Consider the following 21,864-nt stretch of genomic DNA (forward strand, 5'->3'; position numbering starts at 1 on the left):
GTAAGCTATGCTAAATGCAACACGTTGATATTAACTACGAACTAATCATTAATAATTGATAATATATTACACTTATTCAACTGGAATATAGATATATCTTAGTACCCCCCTCCCTCTTTTTGAATCACTGCTCCAGCATCTTTAATGACTTTATGGCACTTTATCAGTCTGAAGCAACCTGAGGCTATCAGTGAATTACCACTGCCACGTTGGACTATTGTTTTTCTAACGTGTCATATATCTGTATTAAGTTGTCAGAATATGTTTTATCCCCTTTACAAACATTGATAATATAAAGAAATGTACAAAATGCAATGTAAAAATAGACCTTGAGATTTATTAATTCATCTTCACATTGTAAGGCGAAACAATGCTATGTGTGTAAGGCAGTACAGGTTATGAGGCACAGTTTAATACCATGACAAGGCACTAAACAAAAAATATAATATATATTTTCCAAAACCATTACAACATATTGGGAAACTTCTTTAGTGTGTCTGCCTGTGACTTTTACAAAGTGGCACCATAGAGTTCACTATTTCTACCTTACATGTTCTACTGTTTAAATGTATTTTCCAGTAAATAAAACAAACCAAATGTATTTTAAACCTGTTACATAGAAGATGAGGTCGTTCAAGTGATTTCATTTAGCTTTGATACAATGAAGAATTCCTAAGTTCCTGACAACGAGTTGACACACTTTTAGCACTAATGAGCATAAAATAAAATACTGTGCAACACTACATACACAACAATGTAAGGCCTGCTGTAACATTCATCAAATACTGACATCACGTCTAACATGAGCCTTACTGCACACACTGAGGCCATGCTGAAGGAAGTGATGTTACCCAATAATAAACTACATATTTACAACAATGGACGTCTTTCTATGTATCGACCTTACAGAACAGGATATTTTTGATGCCTTGAGTTTTGTTTGGCGTTCACTGAGCTTAACTGCAGCTGCATGTGAGAACAAATACATCCCTGAAGACAAACAGCAATCTTCAAGGGACATATTTGCAATTTCATTCTACATATAAAGCAACTTTATTGTTTCAGACAGGTTAACAGCTTCGATGCTGATTATGTATAAAGTTACATATAAAAACCCTGGTTTAAGACAATAAAAAAACTGAAGGAATAAGGGTTCAGAGGACTGTTAGATGGCCTCCTGCTTTGTAATAGTAGGCTGAGGGATGGAGGTCGGCTGCTTGGGCACGGTGGCTATGACCCCCTGAGGCAGTTTATAATGTTCAGAGCTGGAGGCAGTAGGTGGAGACGGGATTGGGCTTTCAGGAGTGGCTGAAAAAGTGGAACACAGAAAGAAACAGTAGTGACTTAGAGGGAGAAAACTGCCGCATAAGCAGGGGTATATTTACCATTCTGTGGGAGAACATGATTTGGGTGCAACACAGATAAAGAAGTAAGCACTTTTGCAAAATTTCTCAGAGCATTAAACATGTTTAGAAAGAATAACAGAAGTTCTCTTTGACCAAATAAGCCAGATTAGTTTCCATGAAGAATGTAGAGGATTATTCTGCCAAGCCTGTTTGTCCTTCCAGCTACCCGACCAGGCAGCACATGTAGCTCAGAGATTCAACCGTCTGTGTTCATTCAGACATGATTGATTTTGAGTTCACTTTGATTAATCTTCCTGATTTCACTGATTAAACTCACAAAAAGTCTGTTTTTGAGCAGTAAAGGGCAGTGGAAGCAGCTGAAGCATGAATCTTAAAGGCCACAACAGTTTACTTCATATTTCTGCTTACAGATTTGACCGTTATGGATTGCTGATGGGATGTTGCTGGTCACTATAACATTGGTGCCGAGATGCTCCTGAACCAGGTGAGGGTGCAGAGAGTGAGGTGCGTGTGGAGCTTCGTTTGCAGAACCTTGGCGACAAAACAAACCAACAAACAAACTGTCAGTCTTAATTTACTGCAGCATATATACAGAAAGCCACAGATGTCTTGGTTACACATGATGTAAAAGAGCTCACCTCCAAGAAGCATTTCCTGCAGCAGGTTGTCGATCTTGGCCATGCCGAAGAGTTTGACGAACTGGATCTGTTCGATCATCTGCCAGGTGATGCTCTGTAGCGTGGGCAGCAGCAGGAGCAGCTCCCCGAAGCGTCCCCGCGAGTCGTACTGCCGGTCGTTGATGTAGTCCTCCAGGCTGACCTGCACCTGGTATCGCATCCGCTTGATCTTTCCAGGGTCACTCAGACCTTTAGCGTCTGTGGGCGAATAAACAGCAGAGGGGTTTACAAAGAGAAGTGTGTTAACGAGTTGGAACATGTTGGAGATTGAAAAGTGGCTAGGAGAATCCAAATAAAAGTGAGTAGCCGTACCTGGGTCAAAGAAAACTATGGCTTTAAGGCAGGCGTATTCATTGTCGTCTATCTGAAGCTCCTGGAAGGGAAGCACCAGCTCGTCCAGGATCCTCACAGCTACCCGGCCCACCTCCAGCTCCGGGCAGTTTCTGGGAATGATGTGGTCATTTCCTGCAGGAGCATCGCATTTCTTGTTTGGTCCATCATAAGAGAATGCTTTTTGTAACAGAATTGGGCAATACGAGTGTGGTAAAGTACTCCTTAAAGTGTCAGTCTTACCTAATAGGAGGATGTCTTTGTAAAGCATGGACCTCTTTGCAGCGCCGAGCAGGAGGTGTTCTCCAGCATGAGCTCGCAGCAACGCCACCTGAAACACAGTTCATTAATTTCCTTACAATTCTCTGCATGTTTTAAATAGTTGAATGTACTGTATTAAAGCTGCAACAAATAGCCGACTAGCCAATTGACAGATATTCGCCAACTATTTTGTAATTGATCAAACGTAAGTGTAATCTTCATGCCATGACGGCAGAAAATGCTGTTTTTAGCCTCCCAAGTAGAGGGATTTCTCTTACTGTATATCACACTCAAGTGAATGTCTTTGAGTTTTAGACTGACAAAAGAAGACATTTTAAACCGTGGCAGAAGACACCGGCTCCTTCACTGATACAACATCAGCAAATCAGTTACTAAGGCCCGGTGATCTCACTGTTAATGATTCAGCACTTCATTTTCCGAGGTGGGAAATATATTTAAAACCAGCTCATCATATTCTAAATCAGGATTAAATACATTAACTGGTTTTAGAGTTTGAGATTTGAAACTTTAAGAGACTTGCTTTTTAATGCATTTGCTTTGTTTCTACAATTTATTTGGGAAGTGCATATCCTCTGAGTCAGCCACACTATGGTTTTTGACTGGTTGATGAGTGACCAGTGTCTAAACAACTGTACTGTGTGTGTGTGTGTGTGTGTGTGTGTGTGTGTGTGTGTGTGGTGTGTGTGTGTGTGTGTGTGTGTGTGTGTGTGTGTGTGTGTGTGTGTGTGTGTGTGTGTGTGTGTGTGTGTGTGTGTGTGTGTGTGTGTGTGTGTGTGTGTGTGTGTGTGTGTGTGTGTGTGTGTGTGTGTGTGTGTGTGTGTGTGTGTGTGTGTGTGTCTTACCTGGTCATCCAGGGGCAGGTCACAGAAGGCTGGGATGTATTTGGCCCACTCCACCAGCACCAGCAGCTGCTGCTTCATGGACTCACACACGTCTGTGATGGTGGCGATCTTTTTGGTCCTTATGTCGCCGTTCAGTATAGGAGCAGGGGAGGTGATCTAGATACACAGATGTGGAGTCATTGGAAGCCTTGTTGCAGTTGATACAACCCAGTTGGATGTGATTCCCACACATGATTTAGTCTTACCTGTCTTGACAGTACGTCTGCCTGGATGAGTGCATTGATGGATGGTAAACTGCTGTCTTCATAGCTGGATCTCCTGGTGCTGATTCTGTCTCTTTCATTCTGCACAGCTGAAACACACACTGATTTATAGTATCATTGCCATGTTGCGAAAAATAATGCTACTTTCATGCAGTTTAAGCCTTAAAAAACAATGACATCTCCATATCTGTGCAGGAACGCAGAGTCATCTAGAAAAAAATAAGACTTCCAAGGTTGTCATGTTTATCAGTATATGGCTATTATTGCCCGGAAATGTTTGCTCAGCATAAGCTGGTTAGAGACTCTGGCTCTCCATCGAGTGAACATTAACAAAGTACTACTCGATTGCAACACACTCAGACGAGTCACGTCAATTCAGCGGGGACAGCTCACACACACTCAGCACTGATTTGCTGATTTAATGGGAAATTCTCTTCTTCTGTGTTTGTCACCAAAACACAGATTGAGTTTTATAGATTCAGTCAGCCTGCTTTGAAAACATGAAAAAAAGGCTCCTACCTTCTTTCTTCATGCCGGCTCTGAAGCATTTCTTTAGTCTGCAGTATCTGCATTGATTTCGCTTGTCTTTGTCCACGATGCATTGTCTGTTGAACCTGGAAATTAAGTGCAATAGGTTTGTTTGTGCTGTCAAAGAATCAAAAAAGAACATGGAGGAGTGAAGCAATTTCAGCAGCAAAAAAAAAATCGATAAAAGCTGGACAGGAAATTAATTGGGGACAATTTTGATGATGAAAGAGTTGTCTTTTAAGCGAAAAATGCTTTTAAAAATGGCAGGTTTAAGAATCTAAAATGTGATGATTTCATTATTTTCTTCATAGTGAACTGAAAATCTTTGGATTTAAGACCATTGGTCAAACTTTTGAGGACAACAATTTGCATTTTTGAAAATTATAACTGGCACTATTTTCTGACATTTTAAAGCAAAAAGATTAATTGAAAAGTCAAGATAATCATCTGTAGATAAGTTGCAGCCCAAGAAGACATAGGCTTCTTTTTCTTACACTATTTAAAGCCAATTTACTGACACAACTTGTTAATGATTTAGTTTCTCTTTCAATCACACAAACACATCAGTATGGCAGGGCTTCATGTGCAACGCTTTGCTTCAGTCACAGTCAAATAAACTCAGGTCTGTCCTCACCTGCAGGAGTACATGTGGTTTTTGCGGACGCTGCGTCTGAAGAAGCCCTTGCAGCCGTCGCAGCTGGAGGCCCCGTAGTGTTTGCCCGTGGCTCGGTCTCCACAGATGGCACACAGGCTGCCCGCCCCCAGGTGTCCGCTGGAGTTCATGGTGGCACTTTCAGTCGGAGAGGAGTCTAAGAGAGGGAGAATACGTGTCTCAAAAGGTCAGTTTTAACACCAAAACCAGAGGAAAAGTGTCAAAAAGCTTATTTGGATGGCACATGTTTCTTCAGATTTCAGAAGGTGTGAACGACTCAGAGTGAATACATTGATCAGCCTGATTAAAAACCAGCCTTCACGAGGATCTGTGACCTGCCTGAGTGGCTCACACAGAGTCAACAGAGCGTAATTGATGTCGGCTTGATTGCCTCTTTAAAAAAAAAAAAGGCAATCACCGGAGACAGTTTTTTTCCCCAGACAATCAATCAACCATAGAGTCTGTCATGGTATAGACGAAAGATGTCAGGATGAATCACGAAATATAGAAACATGTAACTGAGGAGGAAAAGGGGTGGTAAGTAATGTCCTTCCCTTTTGTGGGAATTGAAGTCAGGATCACAGCCAGACTTCATGGGAGACTGCATATTAAAATAAGTTGGTGTTCTTCACTTTCACCTCTGTGGGAACAGACCGTTTGTAACAGGAGATCATGAGACTCTGCTTCATCAGTGGATGAATATCAAATCCAGTCTCAAATCTCCACAAGCTCAAACATGCTTCTGACCAAATGGACGGAGTGTATTGAGAATAAAGCAGATTCTCGTAAATCAAAGTCCCTTAATGTTTGACTTTCCAGGTAATAAAACAAATAACAAGAAGACCACTGCTCGGGATCGTCCCCAGATGGACAGATGACCCCTTTTTATCACCTAACGCCAGTCCTCTCCTGACCAAAGTTTTAAATCAGTAAAAGTTTCAAAGTTCAACGCCAGGGTTGCATATGTGTGACTCACCTGCGCCCAAGGGGAGCACTTGCATGTTTTCGAACTCCAGCGTGGTGTAGGCTGGGTCCAGAGCCTCGCTGTAGTCTGCCATGTCCATGTCTGCTAGTGCTTTGGACAAACAAATTCTCAACTACCTGACAGAGGGGCAGAAAGACTTGTCCAAGAAGCTAATGTCCCCCCCCCCCCTCCTCCTCCTCTTCTCCTCTCACACCTCCACTAACCCCCCCTCGGCCTTTAGCTCCGCCCACTAACAAGGTTACCTGTCCCAGTGGAGGCTGATGGGGACCCACTGGTGTCAGAGAGGAGCCCAGTGACTGACAGCCCTCTCCCTCGTGCTGAGAGGTGGAGTGTCTCTGTGGTTGATGGTTAACTAGCTAAGCCTTCAATGGTGATTCACTGGGTTGTTTCTTTTTTTTTTTTTTACCAGAGATAGTGGTTTGATATCTGACATATCTCCTGGGTCCTCTCGTCAGTAATAGATAAACAATTTCTCCAAGAGAGTTAAATCAGTTCAATCCTTTGCCAAATCACTACTTCACCACCTTAAACCGGCTTTTCGTTTTTTCCAGCCAGCACTTTCTGGTGCATGCTGTTATCACATGCACGCAGATTTACAGCGGCTGCATTATAAAGCTATAAGACCAAATGAAGGTGCAGCTTATCTTCAAGTGTCTGCAGGGAAACCCAAAGTCATATACCGAAGTACTCTAGTTTAGAGCAGTTTTTAGGTAGTCAAGGGCAGTTTCAAGGTAGTTTTGAGCAGTTTTTAACATAATCTAGAGGCAAGTTTATTTATATAGCACATTTCAACACAAGGCAATTCAAAGTGCTTTACAAAAAATGAAAGACATTAAGAGCAGTTTTTTATGTAGTTAAGACTATTTTTTAAGGTAGTTATACTTGAGCATTTCTATCGTATACTACTTTCTATTTCCACTCCACTATATTTCACAGAGAGACAGTCTCCTACATTCATGTGGGGGCCATTGGCGGACAATAAGACACTGTGACCCAGTTCCTTTTACATAGGAGCAAGACTCCAAGACTAAACTAAATGTTATGAACTACATTTCACCACAAACAAACAAACAAACAAACAAACAAATACACTTGGATCAATGAATACCCTATGACACACAATATAAGATCTTTCTTTTTGAATAAAATGCTCCTTATGTTAATGAATCAATAATGATGGTGTGTAATCTATGGTAGGGCTGCTCAATTAATCGTATTTTAATCGCAATTACGATTATGGCTTGCAACGATTACGAAAACAACGTAATCGAAATAAAACGATTATTTTTTTTTAATTATTATTATTAATATTTTTTTCATTGGTTTCTCAGTTGAGTTATACTTAAAGTTCACGGTAATCAACTGTTAAAAACATACTGTTCACATTTTTTTCTCAATAAATTAATGTTTTCAAAGTAAATGGATAATCGTTTTTAATAATCGAGATATTAATTATTGACCCAAATGATCGAGATTATGATTTTTGCCATAATCGAGCAGCCCTAATCTATGGTAATCTAAAAAGGATCCTTTCTATAAAATAAGTACTTATACTTAAAGTAAGTGATGTTGTAAATTGTGTTGTACTTTTGGGTTTGATTGCAGGACTGTTACTTGTTACAAAGTCTTCTTACACAGTAGTATTTCTACTTTACGAAAGTCATATTCAGACCTACACCAGTGTGTAACACATCGCTGGTAAATCTGAGTTAATTCCTGCATAACTAGCAGAGGAAATAACTCCTGCTTAAGCGAAGTGATGCCTTTATGTAAAAGACTTTATTGTTTGTTAAAATGCAATTCTGAGTGGCTCAACACTTATTTTTGGAAAGCCAGCTGGTTTGAATAAGCTCTTCTACTGGAGACCTACGGTGTCACTTGGGTTTGAAATCATTAAAAACGTAATGATGTATTAAAGTGATTGTACAACAAGAGGAACTTCTTTAATAGCTATTAAGTATTTAGAAATATTGCTCAGCTAATTTAAGATGAATGTAATGGTAGAATGAACAACACAGTGTTTGTTAATGGTAGGAATAAACACACACAAAAAGGGCCATTCACAAACTACAAGATGTGATAGGCACGCTATAGGTTGAGTTCAAAGTTAAATGTAACAATTAAATGGTTTAATATAAATGCAAATTTGATGAACCTAAAAACACAAAGCCTCAACATTTCCATTTCCAGGATCATTATGTCTTTTGTGGAATCATCCGGTTTAACTATGCAGCGTCGAACAAAATTAGAACAATTCTCAACAGAAATACTTAAATTAAACCGGCCCCACTTAGTGTTTTTACATAAAGATATAAACACTAAATGTATGATTTGTTCAAACACTATTACACACCATTATATTGTTTAATTATGTATTTGTCAACTATTGTAACTGATGTGTAAACTAATGAATGATTGGTCGAATCATTTCTTATAATTAATTGCATTAGTATTTAATATTATATTTCCTAGGGGAGTGTTTAATCCATTGAAATGTGGATGAAGTCTGCAGACTTAATGTAAGAGGTCCCTTTTACATTTTCTTTTTAAACTCCTGAAACTGAGCATGTGGTATTTCTTATTTACATGTATAATGATAAATCATAAAATGTAATTAAAGCTATGTTATACTGTGATTTACTCACTAACTGGTAAAACACCCGTAGTGGATTTTTAATAAGAGTAGATTAATCTGTGAACAAAGACATGAATAAACACTTATACCTGTTTACAATGGTAATTGACCTTCTTATAAACCTTATTTAACACAACACTTATTATGCTAAGTAGGAGAAGTTAAAGCCATGTGTTTCATTAACTGTTAGTTATTACTAATCGTGAGTTAATCATGTCACATTTTTATTGAGAATGTGATTAAAAAAAGCACCCATCCTTTCAGTTTTTTGGGTGCTTTTCTGTGACTGAATCTGTTTTTTTTTAAGGAATAGATGATCTGCTTGCGCACAGTGTCCACCCCCACGCATGTCACACAGCAAACAGTAGTTGTGTATTTGAAGAGAAAGTGCCAGTACATAGTGGCAGGTCAACAATCCCGAGTTCAGGCCGAACATCAGAAGTACGTGAACTTGTTAAACACACTCAAATTATACTGGGGGCTCATAAAATTATTTTTCTTGCAGCAGACAAACACCATTACATTCCTGGAGGCTCCTGTGCATGATGATCTGTTCAATGATGATTACAAATTGACAGAAAGCCCCCTCTTAGAGTAATCCAATCAGAAGTGAAAATGGAAGTGATCAACCCGAGATTAAACCACTATTCTTTTCTCATAGATTAACATGAATTGATCTTTAACAACCTGATTAACTCAACCAGGCTCAATGACTGATGATCAGAGATGATTAGCGTCTTCTCGGTGATTATCTTGCATCAAATTGAGTCAGTGGCAGCGAGTCGTTGCACATGTGTGTACAGAGGTCGTCCATTTCAACATTTCTACACGTTCGATCCGTGCTGCTCTTCTGCAATGCCCATATTTGCTCAAGAAGTGTGCTGATTATTTCAAAGCACTAAGCACAGAGGGGGGTGAGCATGGGAGAATCAGTGTGGAGCTATGAATGACTCACTCAGAGCAAATCTTATCTCCCCCGTCATTAAAGTGCTTTTATCGCTGCTCCCATCTTAAAATTCTGTGAACTCCTCAAGGAACAGTCATATACAGGACTATAAAGCATAATCTGTCAGGTTACAACTTTCTTAATCACGAACTGACAAACTGTTCTGATGTGTTAGATAGAGCCGGACAGGTTAGCCAAGAAATCTCCTTTAACCTATCTGCGTTTTGAGGTGAGGGGTTTGTCCCGACTTACTGTACAATGTCAGAGCACACAGGCTGGATTGACATGTGCACGTGGCTGTAAAACTCAAATACCTACGGACAGAATACAATTGTATTCTGGAGACATTTTCTTATGTTGTCGCAATATTCAAACCACAGAGCCACAGACTGGAGAGCTCTACAGAGACCAAACAGGTCCTGCTGTCATATGGGAACAATTGTTCATAGGTCTAATACACGTCTAGATATTTAAAGAGGCCCTACCATGATCATTTTCAGGTTCATATAGTATTTCATGCCTCCACTGTGAAATGCTGGCAACACCTGGCACAGTGGTCAAAACAGCCTATTTCTTACCACACACACACACACACACACACACACACACACACACACACACACACACACACACACACACACACACACACACACACACACACACACACACACACACACACACACACACACACACACACACACACACACACACACACACACACACACACACACACACACACACACACACACACACACACACACACACACACACACACACACACACACACACACACACACACAGCATGTCTTTAATACTAATTACTAATTAGCAATTGTTAGCATGCTAACAAGCTAAACTAAGATGGTGAACATTGTAAACATTCACGTTAGCACGGAGTACTAATGTTTGCTGTGCCTGAGCGTAATGAGGCTCTCTTACATTATACAGTATATCACATTAAATAATGTATACAAGTTTAGGACAATTCAAATCTAAATGTAATGTAAGTTACACATTGCTATGGTTGTGTATAAGCAACAGTTCTTTTTGGATTAAAATACTGAAACTCAATGGAGGCCAAAATATTTGAGCAATTCTTTTAATCAAACATGTACTATTTGTATCATATTTAATACAGACAATATACAAATGTGAATGTTAAAAATATCATGCATGGCAGTAGAGGTGGTAGTCTGTAGTTCTGTGATGTGTGTTGGATAGATGAAAATAAGTTGATTTAAGTTTTAGTCAGTAGTATCCGGTGCCTTATTTCATATATGTATATTTTAATTCCCTATTGGATTCAATCCGTTTCTTTTTTTTTTATTATTCCTTTCTTTGTGTGTGTGTTTTTTACGTGGGTGAATATTTAAATGAGTGTGTTATGTGTAATCTGTTTATGGCCCAATAAAATCAAATCACATTTTCCATATTTTTCATCTAATTGTGATGTTTTGAAGCACAAAACAAACAGATATCCAAGCTGAAACTGTATTCCAACACAGCACTTTGATAATGGCTACCACTGACATCCACAGCCTGACATTTAGCTGTTTAATAGTTGCTGAACGCAGTGGGCGGCTGCCATGTTGAAATGTGATGGACCAGAGAGAGCTGTCTTATAATCAGTCACCCAAACTCCTGCCCCGGGGCTAAAAGTCAAAGGATCGCTGAGACCTGATGTAACACTTGTGTGATTCTCCCCTTTGAAACTTCAAACTGTGAACAAAGTCCTGTCTATCTTTTGAATAGGAATCTCCGACCACTGACCAAACTCCATTTGCAACAGCTGCCTATTTGTACCTTCTCCTCAATGACTACATTTCATTTCCCCTAAGCCCGATCTGAAAGGCAGGCGGCCTGGAAAGCGACCCCGTAAAGTAAATGAAAATACAGGAACTAACATCTGGGATAAAGAGACGATCACTGTGGCCTGGAGGAGTTTATAACATGTGGAATATATACTGACGGGGGACTTTAATTTTGTTTCTTTCCAAAAAGAGAGCAGCACCACATGGGGGGAAATGTGAGTGTTTGTGAAGCAGCATCCAGGAGTGTTGATAAGAGGGAAACAGAAGGAGACAATGTGCTGGCTGCAGCAGATTTGAGGCTCTGCTCGCTCTCCTGCAGGAGATGAAGCAGATAGGTGAGTAGAGTGTCATGGCAAAGACCTTGTCAACAGATAACTATCTGCAAATAACACGACTTATGCAAGCCTCTGTGGCTGACAGCGGGGATATCATGTCTTCTATGCCACTGAAATATCGCCAATGCTTTCATTAACACAGATTGGTTATTTGTGAGGATTAATTTACTATTTAAAATTAAAATAAGAATGTCTTTATAGCGGTTTCATTATGTTATAGCTTTCTCCTGCTTTTATAGAAGAAACCACTTTTTGAACACGTCAGTTAAATAGCTTATTTCTATTTTTCCTGTTAAATTATAGCATTGTATAACTGAAGTGAATCTGTTCTCAGAGGCCTACAAACTAAAGCACGTTCACCCCCAGTTGAAATGTTATAGGCGTAGTTTTTTTTTCTTTTTCGATACAAATGAAAAATGATATCACAGATTTAATCAGATTGCCAATCAGATGCCTTTCTCTGTTATTTAAAAGCTCAAATTTTACTTTAAAATGTAAAAATATTTTGTCTATCTTCTGCCATCCACCCTTACCTCTTTAAGGGGGGGTTTAACTGTGTTGTATGAAGTTGATTTCAATACATTTCAAATGGAAAGATGTTGAAATCATGATATCTTTGGGGAAATAAAGCAGAGTTATCATATGTTTTCTCATCAATTATGATTACTTGGTCTATTAGGATAATGGAAAATGCTAGTGTTTATATATTTTCTTAGTATTTTATAATATTACGGGGTAATGCAAAAAGATTAGGTCGATAAATGAAGGAGGTATGTGGTTTTACGATGAGATAATCTTGAGTTTTTTTCCAAATTAGTTTTGAGATTGTGACTTTGATTCTAAAACATGTCCTTATGGAATTAAATGAAAGGCTTTACAAAACGTTGTGAGACAACCACAGATGTGTTGTCCTCATGCACAGTTTACATATTTCCACACAGCTCAAGTATTTTGCAGAAATACAAATCTATAATCTACAAAAAAATGCTTGATGTTCTTTCACATCCAGTCAGACTGACAAACTCAAGTAGCCTCCGTTCCACCAAATAAGTAAACAATTGCATCAATAAACACAAAAACTCATGCAAGACGTAAATCAATCACAGCGGGTGATAAGGCCCTGTAATCATTAACTGTGTTTTGCTGAGAATTCATTTTGACTGCAGGCCCGATCCCCTCCGTCAGCAGCTCTTATCTCTCTGATTCTCTCTGAGGCCCTTCAAGCTGCAGCCGATCGATACGCATCTAACCTCCACAGCTTCAATAACAAGGCACTAAATATGATTGGAGTCAGAGCACGACCTTAATCAAAGAGGGCTGCGTCTTCAATTGAAATCTGATTCATTGTGACAACATTACACATGTAGAAGCAAACTAAGAAGTGAACACTATAGCTGTAAACTTTTCAGGCTTCAAATTATGCTAACTTGCATTATTTCCTATCAAAATATGTTCGATTCAACTCCATTCAAGAAGGCAGACGGATAATCATTGTTTGTCTGGCTTCAGTCACCCAGATTTTAGTTTGGACGGTTTAAACATAGGCCTGTCAACGGTCAATCAAATCTTTCTCTATTTTATGGAAGAAACACGCAACTCCACAGCGTAATTGAATACTTCATACAAGTTAAAATAGTAAATAAAAGCACAAAATGTCAGCAAAATGTGCATGAGCATTCAAAGTGTGCCACAGGCCTCTGCTGTAGTGTGTTCCTTCTTGACTTAAAGTAGGAAAAAGAAGAAAAAAAACATGATGCATTTGATCTTGAATTAACACTAAATCCCCCCCAAAGATATTAAGTATTGTGCAGGATTATAATATTGGATTATTTTTATCTTCAATTTAATGTTAAATTAACAATAAAAGAGCATTTACATTTTGTAGCTGGTCAAGGTGAAGCTAATTTTAACTATTATAAACAGCTGGGTACTTGAATCCATAGCATTGCAACATTATTTATAAGTTTTGCATGTGAATAAAAATGAAACTGCAGCTATAAGATATAGGTTCTGGAGTAAAAAGCAAGAAATGGAAATACTCTGATTACTGGAAACTGCTTGAAATTATAATTATGTGTGGTTCATGTAATTTGTTCTTTTTCACTAAGTAGCTCAAATTAAACCTCGAGTCTTGAGTGAACTCAGTAACCTTTTACCACTGCCAGTACAAATTAAATCACTACTTATACTGCCCTCATGTGGACACACGGCGCAACACATCCAACTCACGGCAGGAAACCAGGCTCACGTGTTTTGAGCTGAATGCTGACTTACTGATTTACCATGCATCCTAAATACTGCATGCATAGAATCCAATAATTGGGATTTTAATGAAATTGTAGGCTAAAAGATTAATTAAGCATTTTCCTCAATGAAGCATCTCTTGTAAACAGTCAACATCTAGAGCTTTCCACTCCTGCAAAACCCTTATTTTTAAAGATTCAAGCAGCATTTTTTAACAAGGAAACACACACAACACTATTGTACTTCAGCGTGCAGCAGCTTTACTTCCATGGGCTTTAACCCTCGCCCTCGCTTCTGGAATAATCTACACACCGGTTCCTGAACTTCCAAGCCTTCTCTCTCTGTTTTTCCGTCACTTTTACCTTTGTGCAGCAGCTTTACTTCCAACAGCTTTAAGACCCTCACCCTCGCTTCTGGAATAATCTACACACACCGGTTCCTGAATCTCCCAGCCTTCTCTCTCTGTGTTTCCATCACTTTTACCTGTGTCTGTGAAGTGCAGCGTCCCATCCTGGCCGTACATCCCTCTGAAGGCCTCACAGTGGGCCTGACAGTGGGCCTGACAGTGGGCCTGACAGTGGGCCGGCCAGCGGACAGGAGGCCCCTGAGCCTCGGCGGCTCTCTGGGGCCCGGCCAGGCTGAGGCCGGCTGGAGGAGAAGAGGCTGTCCCTGGATAGTGCTGCTGTTGGGCCGGGGCCGGCTGTAAGGGCCCAACGCGCCAGGGATAATCCCCCTAATGCCTGTCACAATGAGATTTGATTGGAGACTTGAACACCCGGATTAATGGTGTCAGGTGAACAGTGTGTAATACCTACTGTATGCTCCTGACAAAATGCTAATGGAGATTTCTGCCTCTGAGGTACAGCTAGATCATATTTTGAGTTAAAATTCACTTTTTTTAGCTGAGGAATTTTCAATAGGTTTTTTTAATCTTGAAATGGTTTGGCTGTTTTTTAAGCAAAGTTACCAGAAGGTTTCTTGTTGCTCAGTTTTATTGCTTATTGTAATTAAATTAAATACTTCTAAGCTTTGTTTTAGGGCATTTGTCTTTTAGCCTATAATTCCCCAAAAGTCCAGTTGGCCCCGATTGACTAGCAAGATGAATTGCAATTATATATATATCAAGTATTTAAAATGAGCTCAACCTTTACCAGCTGATAGATACAATTATGCATTTATCATAACACAGTCATTTAACCCTCCGGTATCACTGTGGACGTTTTTGTCCATACAGTATGGGTCATTTTTCCCATTTCATTTTGCAATAACTTTGGTTGTGTTGGTGCAAATGGCCTGATTTTTTGTAACAAGGCTATTTTCTCGATCTATTTTGGAATTCCAATTTCAATTTTTCAAATCGGTCTTTAATTCACTGTGTAACAAATCGACAACGCAAATTAGTCATTCGAGACAAAAATGTCGACTGCAAAAGACTTTGATAAAAACATTATATTAAAAGGTTTTTTTTACAACTTGTTTGGGTTCAATCTTCAAAGCAACTTCCGCCCTAATAGAAAATACCAAAAATGTAATCATTTTCAGGATTTTAACCCTTTAAATGCCATTTTGAATACATGAAACCGCTGGTTTTTTTCATGATGAAAACAGAGAAAATTAGTTATTTTCCATAAAATACATATCTGGGGACTGGCTCTTTTTTTTTTATAACAGTCTTGGATATGTCAAAGATTAGAAACAAAATGGAGTTTTTTGCATTATTAGTTTTTGCACAAAATCAGATTGAATACAAAAGTTACAAATTAGTCATTCGGGACAAAAATGTCCACTTCCAAAAACTGCTCTAAAATGACAACAGATTAATATTTTTAAAAAAGGTTTTGGGGTTAAATCTTTCAATCAACTTCAGTCTTGATCAAAAATACCAAATGTTAAATTATGTTCAGGATTTTAACCCTTGAACTGCCAGTTTGAAAACATGAATTTGTGTTTTCTATGAAAAACATGCACAAAAAGGCAGTTATTTTCCATATAATAAATGTTGGGGGGGTCGGCTTTTTTTTTTTATCACAGTCTTGGATATGTCAAAGATTAGCAACAACATTTAACTAATTTTCTCTGTTTTCATCATGAAAAAAAACAGCGGTTTCATGTATTCAAAATGGCATTTAAAGGGTTAAAATCCTGAAAATGATTACATTTCTGGTATTTTCTATTAGGGCGGAAGTTGCTTTAAAGATTGAACCCAAAAAAGTTTTGAAAAAAACCTTTTAATATAATATTTTTATCAAAGTCTTTTGCAGTCGACATTTTTGTCTCGAATGACTAATTTGCGTAGTCCAATCGAATGATACCTGAGGGTTAAAATATTTGATTTTGAAATGGCCACTATGCATAACAAGTCCTTTTGCTACTGCTATTGCATTTAAGTGTACAGCGAAAAGTAAGATTTTGCAATGTGCATGACAACTTGGCAACATCATCTGCTGAAGAGAATCATGTGGTACGATCAAAAGCTCCAAACCAATAGAAAATAAATAAATGAACGTGCCAGCAGTTTATAAACTACCTGCTCCAACGTTAAAATCTCAAATGGAAAGAATTTGCTAACCTATGAATGCATCAGTATATAACACTGACTGGCATTTTGCTGCCTACACTTTTAGCTGATAGTGCTCGAGTCAAATGATGATGCTTTTGCGAATGAAGTCAAATATCTTCATATATCTCTTTCTCTACTTTCAGTTCAAAACATTGAATACAAACGTTGCAATGTTTAGCACATTTGAGGTACTCCTAATGTGTTTTCATCATGCTAAATCTTCATCAGGTCCCACACAGCAACATCATATATGACCAACATTATAAGGAAATGAGAGCGTGAAAAACCTTGCTGTCTTGACAGGCAGAGGTTTTTATTAGACGTGTTAACTCAGACGGTGTGTATCAGGGGCCTCCGTCGGGTCATTCGGCTCTGAAGGCAAACAGATTTCTGCTGAGGATCTGTTGAACGGCTGCTGTCATGTTTACATTCACAAAGTGATTCTGCCAACAGCGCAGCTCGGGAGTTTGTCCAGGTTGTGACCGTTGGGCCATTAATCCCATATGTCTGACACAAGTAATGTGTGTTGCACGAGGCCAGTTACATTGCTAATAGGACCGTTTTAAAAGCTTTTCTCTGTACATTATTTAAAAAGAGACTGTTTTGATACAGGAAATAACTCAGATTTTATGGAAATTAGGCCTTCGTTATCATATTTAAAGTGGCACCTATAATCTGAAGAAAGTGCTGAATATGTATCGCCTGCTAGAGTCTTAATGTCAGCACCGTTTTGCAGCAAACTGAACAGTGACTTACAGTAAACTGAACAGTGACTTACAGTAAACTGAACAGTGACTTACAGTTTGTTTGGACAAAGAAGCACTTTATAAACCAATCCAGGCCAAAAAGAGGCTTAGTGTAGGCAGCTGCCAAAGATTGCATTTGTAACATAAACGTCCTGGTTTTGGAAGATTTGTTGAGAATATGGATAAAAAACAAAGTTGCTCCTGTACTCAAAAACAATGCAAAGCAGGTGAGACAATGCTCTGCTCAGGGATGAAGAAGGCAAAGAGGTGGCCAATGCTATAATCATTATTTTAAAAAACAGGGTCCCACAGTATGATAAAAACATACAATACAAAAATTGTCAGCTGATTGCGTTCTATTGCATGTCATCTAAAGGATAAAGCTGATTAAGACAAAACATATCAATGTTAGTATTTAGGGTTAGGGTGCCTGAAACGCCTCCATTGGACTATTTTGTTCACTTCTGGAATATAGTGACATCACTATGTAACACTTTTTTTTGCTAGCGCTCCAACACATTGTACATGATAGGCTAAGGGGCGGGACATCTTTAAGTAGTTAACCAATCACAACAGAGCCGGCCAACGAACCACTCTGGTTTCAGACAGAGGGTGAAAAGAGGTGCTGCAGCGCAGGCAGTATGAGAAAAATAAAGAGCTTTTTGAACATTAAAGCAAGGAGACATGTCACAGTAGAGACACTACATACTGATATCAACCTGAACATTTTTTAATATACATTGTATTACTTTCATTTTATTTGACCTTTATCGGCTATATTACTTAAATTGTTTATGTTATACATCTTATGTTATCTTGTATTACACATTTTTTGTTATGTTTGTATAATTTATTTTAATTTTATTAATTTAAAAATGGAACAACTGCCCCGAAAACCAAATTGTTTCTGTTTCTGATGTCCTCTAAACATTATGTATACTAATCTGTTGGCCTTGTGTTTCATAACTGTTAAATGTTATCAGTGGAAAATGTTTCGTAAATCATCAGATCTTAGTGTGGTGGGTCATGTCTTGATATTCTCATGTTGATTGTAACCCATTTCACCGATGCGTTATTATGTTGAATGTGTATAAGCCTATAAGCCATTTCTTGTATGATTATACTTCTCATTCTGCCCGAGCTTTGTAATATTTGCATCTTCTGGTCCCACTGTGACATGCAAATCATTCAATGAATGACCACAGGAATAAAAACAAAACCTCCATCAACTGCTGTATTAGAAAGCTGGTGTGAGAGGCAGTACTGTGTACATGATGGGGGTTGCTTTGTATCCTGGAGCCCAACCAAGCTAGCGTTATCAAAGTTTCATATTTCAGGCTTTTCAGTTACAAAGAGAATATTTTAGCTAGGAGAAAAGTACATCTGCCTTTTTCCAATATGCAGCTTCTCAAAACTCCCGCTTGTATTCAACAACATCAAGCTCAAATACTTTAAAATCATCCTGTAAACTCCCTCACTGCTCCGACAGCTCAAAACCTTCATCATCACCATCGGGCTCGGCTCCCATGGCCTCTTTTAACAACCTCCATATCTCTGACACACCTCCTGGATTACAGTCGTGTGAAAAAGGCATGACACAAATGGCGATGATAATTATTTCCCGTCTTCTGATTCTGTTGTGATCCAGCAGAGCTCTGGAGCCAAACAGATGCTGCACAAGCCAGCGAAAAAGAAAGAAAAAACCAAGCAGCTGTCACACACTACACCTATTTTCTCTTCCTGCGTTGATAAAAACAAAAAGTGTGTACTCACCAAATGGAGGTTCCATACTTGAAGCGACTTGTGTGTTTACATTGACCATGTCGTCCTCTGCTTCCTCTCAGACATGTGTTTTAAATCCACTTTTCCCTCCCTCACCATAAGGTGTAAAATGTGGAAGTTTGGCGCAGGTTGCTGTAGTGTGAGAAGGGTGTTGTTGGTGCAAGGTAAGGCCGGTGTTGCCGCTGTTATCTTATTGATTTTCCTAATCTGGGCAAATGTGGGTGGGGAGGTTAAACAGTAACTAGCTCGTATGGACACCAATCTATATAGCAGCTGTAACTAAGGCAACATGATGATAGAAACTCAAATAGACATTAAGTTATTATGTGCGTTTCTCTCTTTCTCATCAGCAAATAGCAGTTTCTCCAAATACAGATTAGTGACTAAGAGCGCTGAGTAAGAAACTGAGTTTATACAGAAAGGAGAGGGAAAGCTGGAGGGTGGGGTGTCAGATAAAAGACTGAGAGGAGTGGAGCATGTACTGAGGGTGGCAGCGAGCAAACTGTCATGAGTAACCTCACCAGTTTTGTTTTTACTGAAGGAAAAATATAAAATTGGGCCTAAATCCCCTGTGGATGTCAGGAAACCCACTGAAATCTAATTAAAAAATACTATTTGCATTACTTACTGTCCCAAATGGAAATGTCCCACATGCTTAACTGCATATAATCTAATGGCATCATGCGGCTCCATCTGATACATTTGACCAATTTCACAGGTCATTTTCATAAATAATCAACCCAGTCTCACGGCATTTCGTGTAATAGTCACGAAATAAATGTAATCTTTTGATTCGTGTTCACCAACACGATTTTCCCATTTTTTTTCGTGTCACACGGAAAGATTTTAAAAGCGATGTATTTCTATTGGTAGTATGTTTCGTGCATGCACCACGTCTTTTTGTCCGGTCGGGTCTTGGAAGACCGGAAGCTGTGGGGTTCATAAAAACATATTCTTACTCAATATCAAGCCACGGTTATAGTTTTTATTTAAAATTGTATAATCACGGACTTTTTTTGCTGTCCGCGAGGAAAAGAAATGGGGCTCAGAGCCTCAGAATACTGAAATCTGTATTTTTTAAATCTTTAATTCCTTCTAATTTGTTATTCTTTGGTGCAGACACCAAACATAGAAATGCATTGCTTCTAAAATCATTCTGTGTCAGAATAATGAAATCTGCATTTTTTTCAATCTTCTTTCCTTCTAATTTGTTTTTATTTACATTGCTTTTAAAATCGTTCTGTGTGACAGGAAAAAAAATGGAGAAATCATGTTGGTGAACACGAATCAATAGATTAATGTCGTGACTATAACACGAAATGCCGTGAGACTGGTTTGAAATAATGATGATTAACATAATTTACATCCCATCGATACGTCAGATTCTGGATTTATAGTTGCTTGAGCACATTTTGTGAAAACATGCACTTTTTGTTCTCTTGCTAGGCTACTGTTGTTAAATAAGAGGATCAATGCCACAGCCTGCAGCCAGTTAGCTTAGTTTATGGTAAATACTTTAAAGGCTACCTGGAGCAACAGCTAGGCTAGTTCAAATAAAAACCTCTGAAACGTACTTATTACTATAACTTATTTGTTTAATCTCCACAAAAACCATAGATAAAATGTGCTGGACTATTTCTTAGCTAGTAGACAAAAATGTGAATTATTGTGTCAAACTATTTTCTTTTTAAACTATTTCTTTAATTGTCTGTGGAGTCATTAACTGGTGATGCCATCCTCAAGGGAAAACAAAGCACAAAGGTGACAGAGACAGGCTATCAGTTTCCCTGGGTTTCCAGTCTTCATGCTAAGCTAAGCTAAGCTAACTGTCTCCTGTAGCATCATCTTGTCATCTTAAGCCAAAACAAGAGAGCAAATAATTGTATTAAACTATTTCAAAAACTATTTATTTTACTTTCTGTGGACTCATTGACTGGTGATGACATCCTGAAGATTGAAAGTCATTCAGTTTTTAAAAAACAGTTGAAGTTATGTTTAACAACTATAATATTACAGAAATGGAGAGTCAGCAGCCATTCTCCATTTTAGAACAAAGACCTGCCAGAGAAATGGTTATTAAATCCTCAAAGTCATTAGTGTGTGTGTGTGTGTGTGTGTGTGTGTGTGTGTGTGTGTGTGTGTGTGTGTGTGTGTGTGTGTGTGTGTGTGTGTGTGTGTGTGTGTGTGTGTGTGTGTGTGTGTGTGTGTGTTGGAAGCACAGCTGATCCCTCATATTTTAGACCATAAAAGTTGCATTAGTCTCTTTTATGGCCCAGGAAGTCTCCGAGGGTTGAATGGAGAGAGATGTAATGAGGTGAAATGCAGGACTGCACATTTCCTCCAGGAGCAATTATTTTTATATATATATATATATATATATATATATATATATATACAGCACAGCGTCATCATTTATTTATAATTTAATTACTATTCAGCCATCAGGCAAACTGTGAATTAAACACATTCACTGCAGAAATGACTGGACAGATTTTCACACTAAACAACAAAATATATACCATCAGGTTAGAAGATCATAGTAAATATAATATGTATAACAAAAGTGCTTAGTTTTTTTACCCAAATTCATCAAAAACAGTGCAAACAATCGCTGTGGATGTCTATAAAAAATATAAAAATGGGAAACTTATGAAAGGTTATTTTGTTAGTGATCAACAGTGCTGAAAATATAAAAATGTATTTTAAAATATAATTAATATAGATTTACTTTGAACGTAGTGGTAAGAGCTGCATCATTTTATGCAGACATCGTTAAACTTGACTTAACATGGATTATGACTGTTTTCTTCCATTTAAACACATTAAAAACAGTGTGTTAAAGTCTTGTAAGCCTTCTGGGTTTTGTTTTTGGGGAGCAC

General features: G+C 38.4%; 1 protein-coding gene across 4 annotated transcripts; it reads right to left on the reverse strand.

Moving 5' to 3' along the window:
• Positions 1 to 317: 317 nt before the first annotated feature.
• hnf4a (hepatocyte nuclear factor 4, alpha) lies at positions 318 to 19,219 on the reverse strand. 4 transcript variants are annotated; one of them, XM_079678130.1, is made up of 10 exons: positions 18,977 to 19,219; positions 4,924 to 5,098; positions 4,281 to 4,375; positions 3,744 to 3,862; positions 3,499 to 3,654; positions 2,618 to 2,705; positions 2,357 to 2,509; positions 2,006 to 2,242; positions 1,776 to 1,898; positions 318 to 1,308 (listed from the first exon to the last, which is right to left on the reverse strand). In XM_079678130.1, exons 1-10 carry the CDS (start codon positions 19,023 to 19,025, stop codon positions 1,166 to 1,168), a joined length of 1,338 nt encoding a protein of 445 aa, XP_079534256.1. In that variant the 5' UTR covers positions 19,026 to 19,219; the 3' UTR covers positions 318 to 1,165. The 4 variants fall into 4 exon arrangements, with proteins under 4 accessions (XP_079534256.1, XP_079534257.1, XP_079534255.1 ...); XM_079678131.1 differs by having other exon boundaries at positions 3,744 to 3,850; positions 18,977 to 19,061; XM_079678129.1 differs by lacking the exon at positions 18,977 to 19,219 and adding an exon at positions 5,918 to 6,081 and having other exon boundaries at positions 3,744 to 3,850.
• Positions 19,220 to 21,864: the final 2,645 nt, after the last annotated feature.

This window comes from Notothenia rossii, assembly GCF_949606895.1.
Source record: "Notothenia rossii genome assembly, chromosome: 4".
NCBI lineage: Eukaryota > Metazoa > Chordata > Actinopteri > Perciformes > Nototheniidae > Notothenia > Notothenia rossii.

Excerpts from the sequence above, each read along its gene's own strand:
- hnf4a (XM_079678128.1), bottom strand. The coding sequence starts at position 6,005 with ATGGACATGGCAGACTACAGCGAGGCTCTGGACCCAGCCTACACCACG. Across the intron at positions 4,376-4,923 it reads AACCACATGTACTCCTGCAG|GTTCAACAGACAATGCATCG; the intron begins GTGAGGACAGAC and ends CTTAATTTCCAG. Across the intron at positions 3,863-4,280 it reads AGCCGGCATGAAGAAAGAAG|TGTGTGTTTCAGCTGTGCAG; the intron begins GTAGGAGCCTTT and ends ACTATAAATCAG.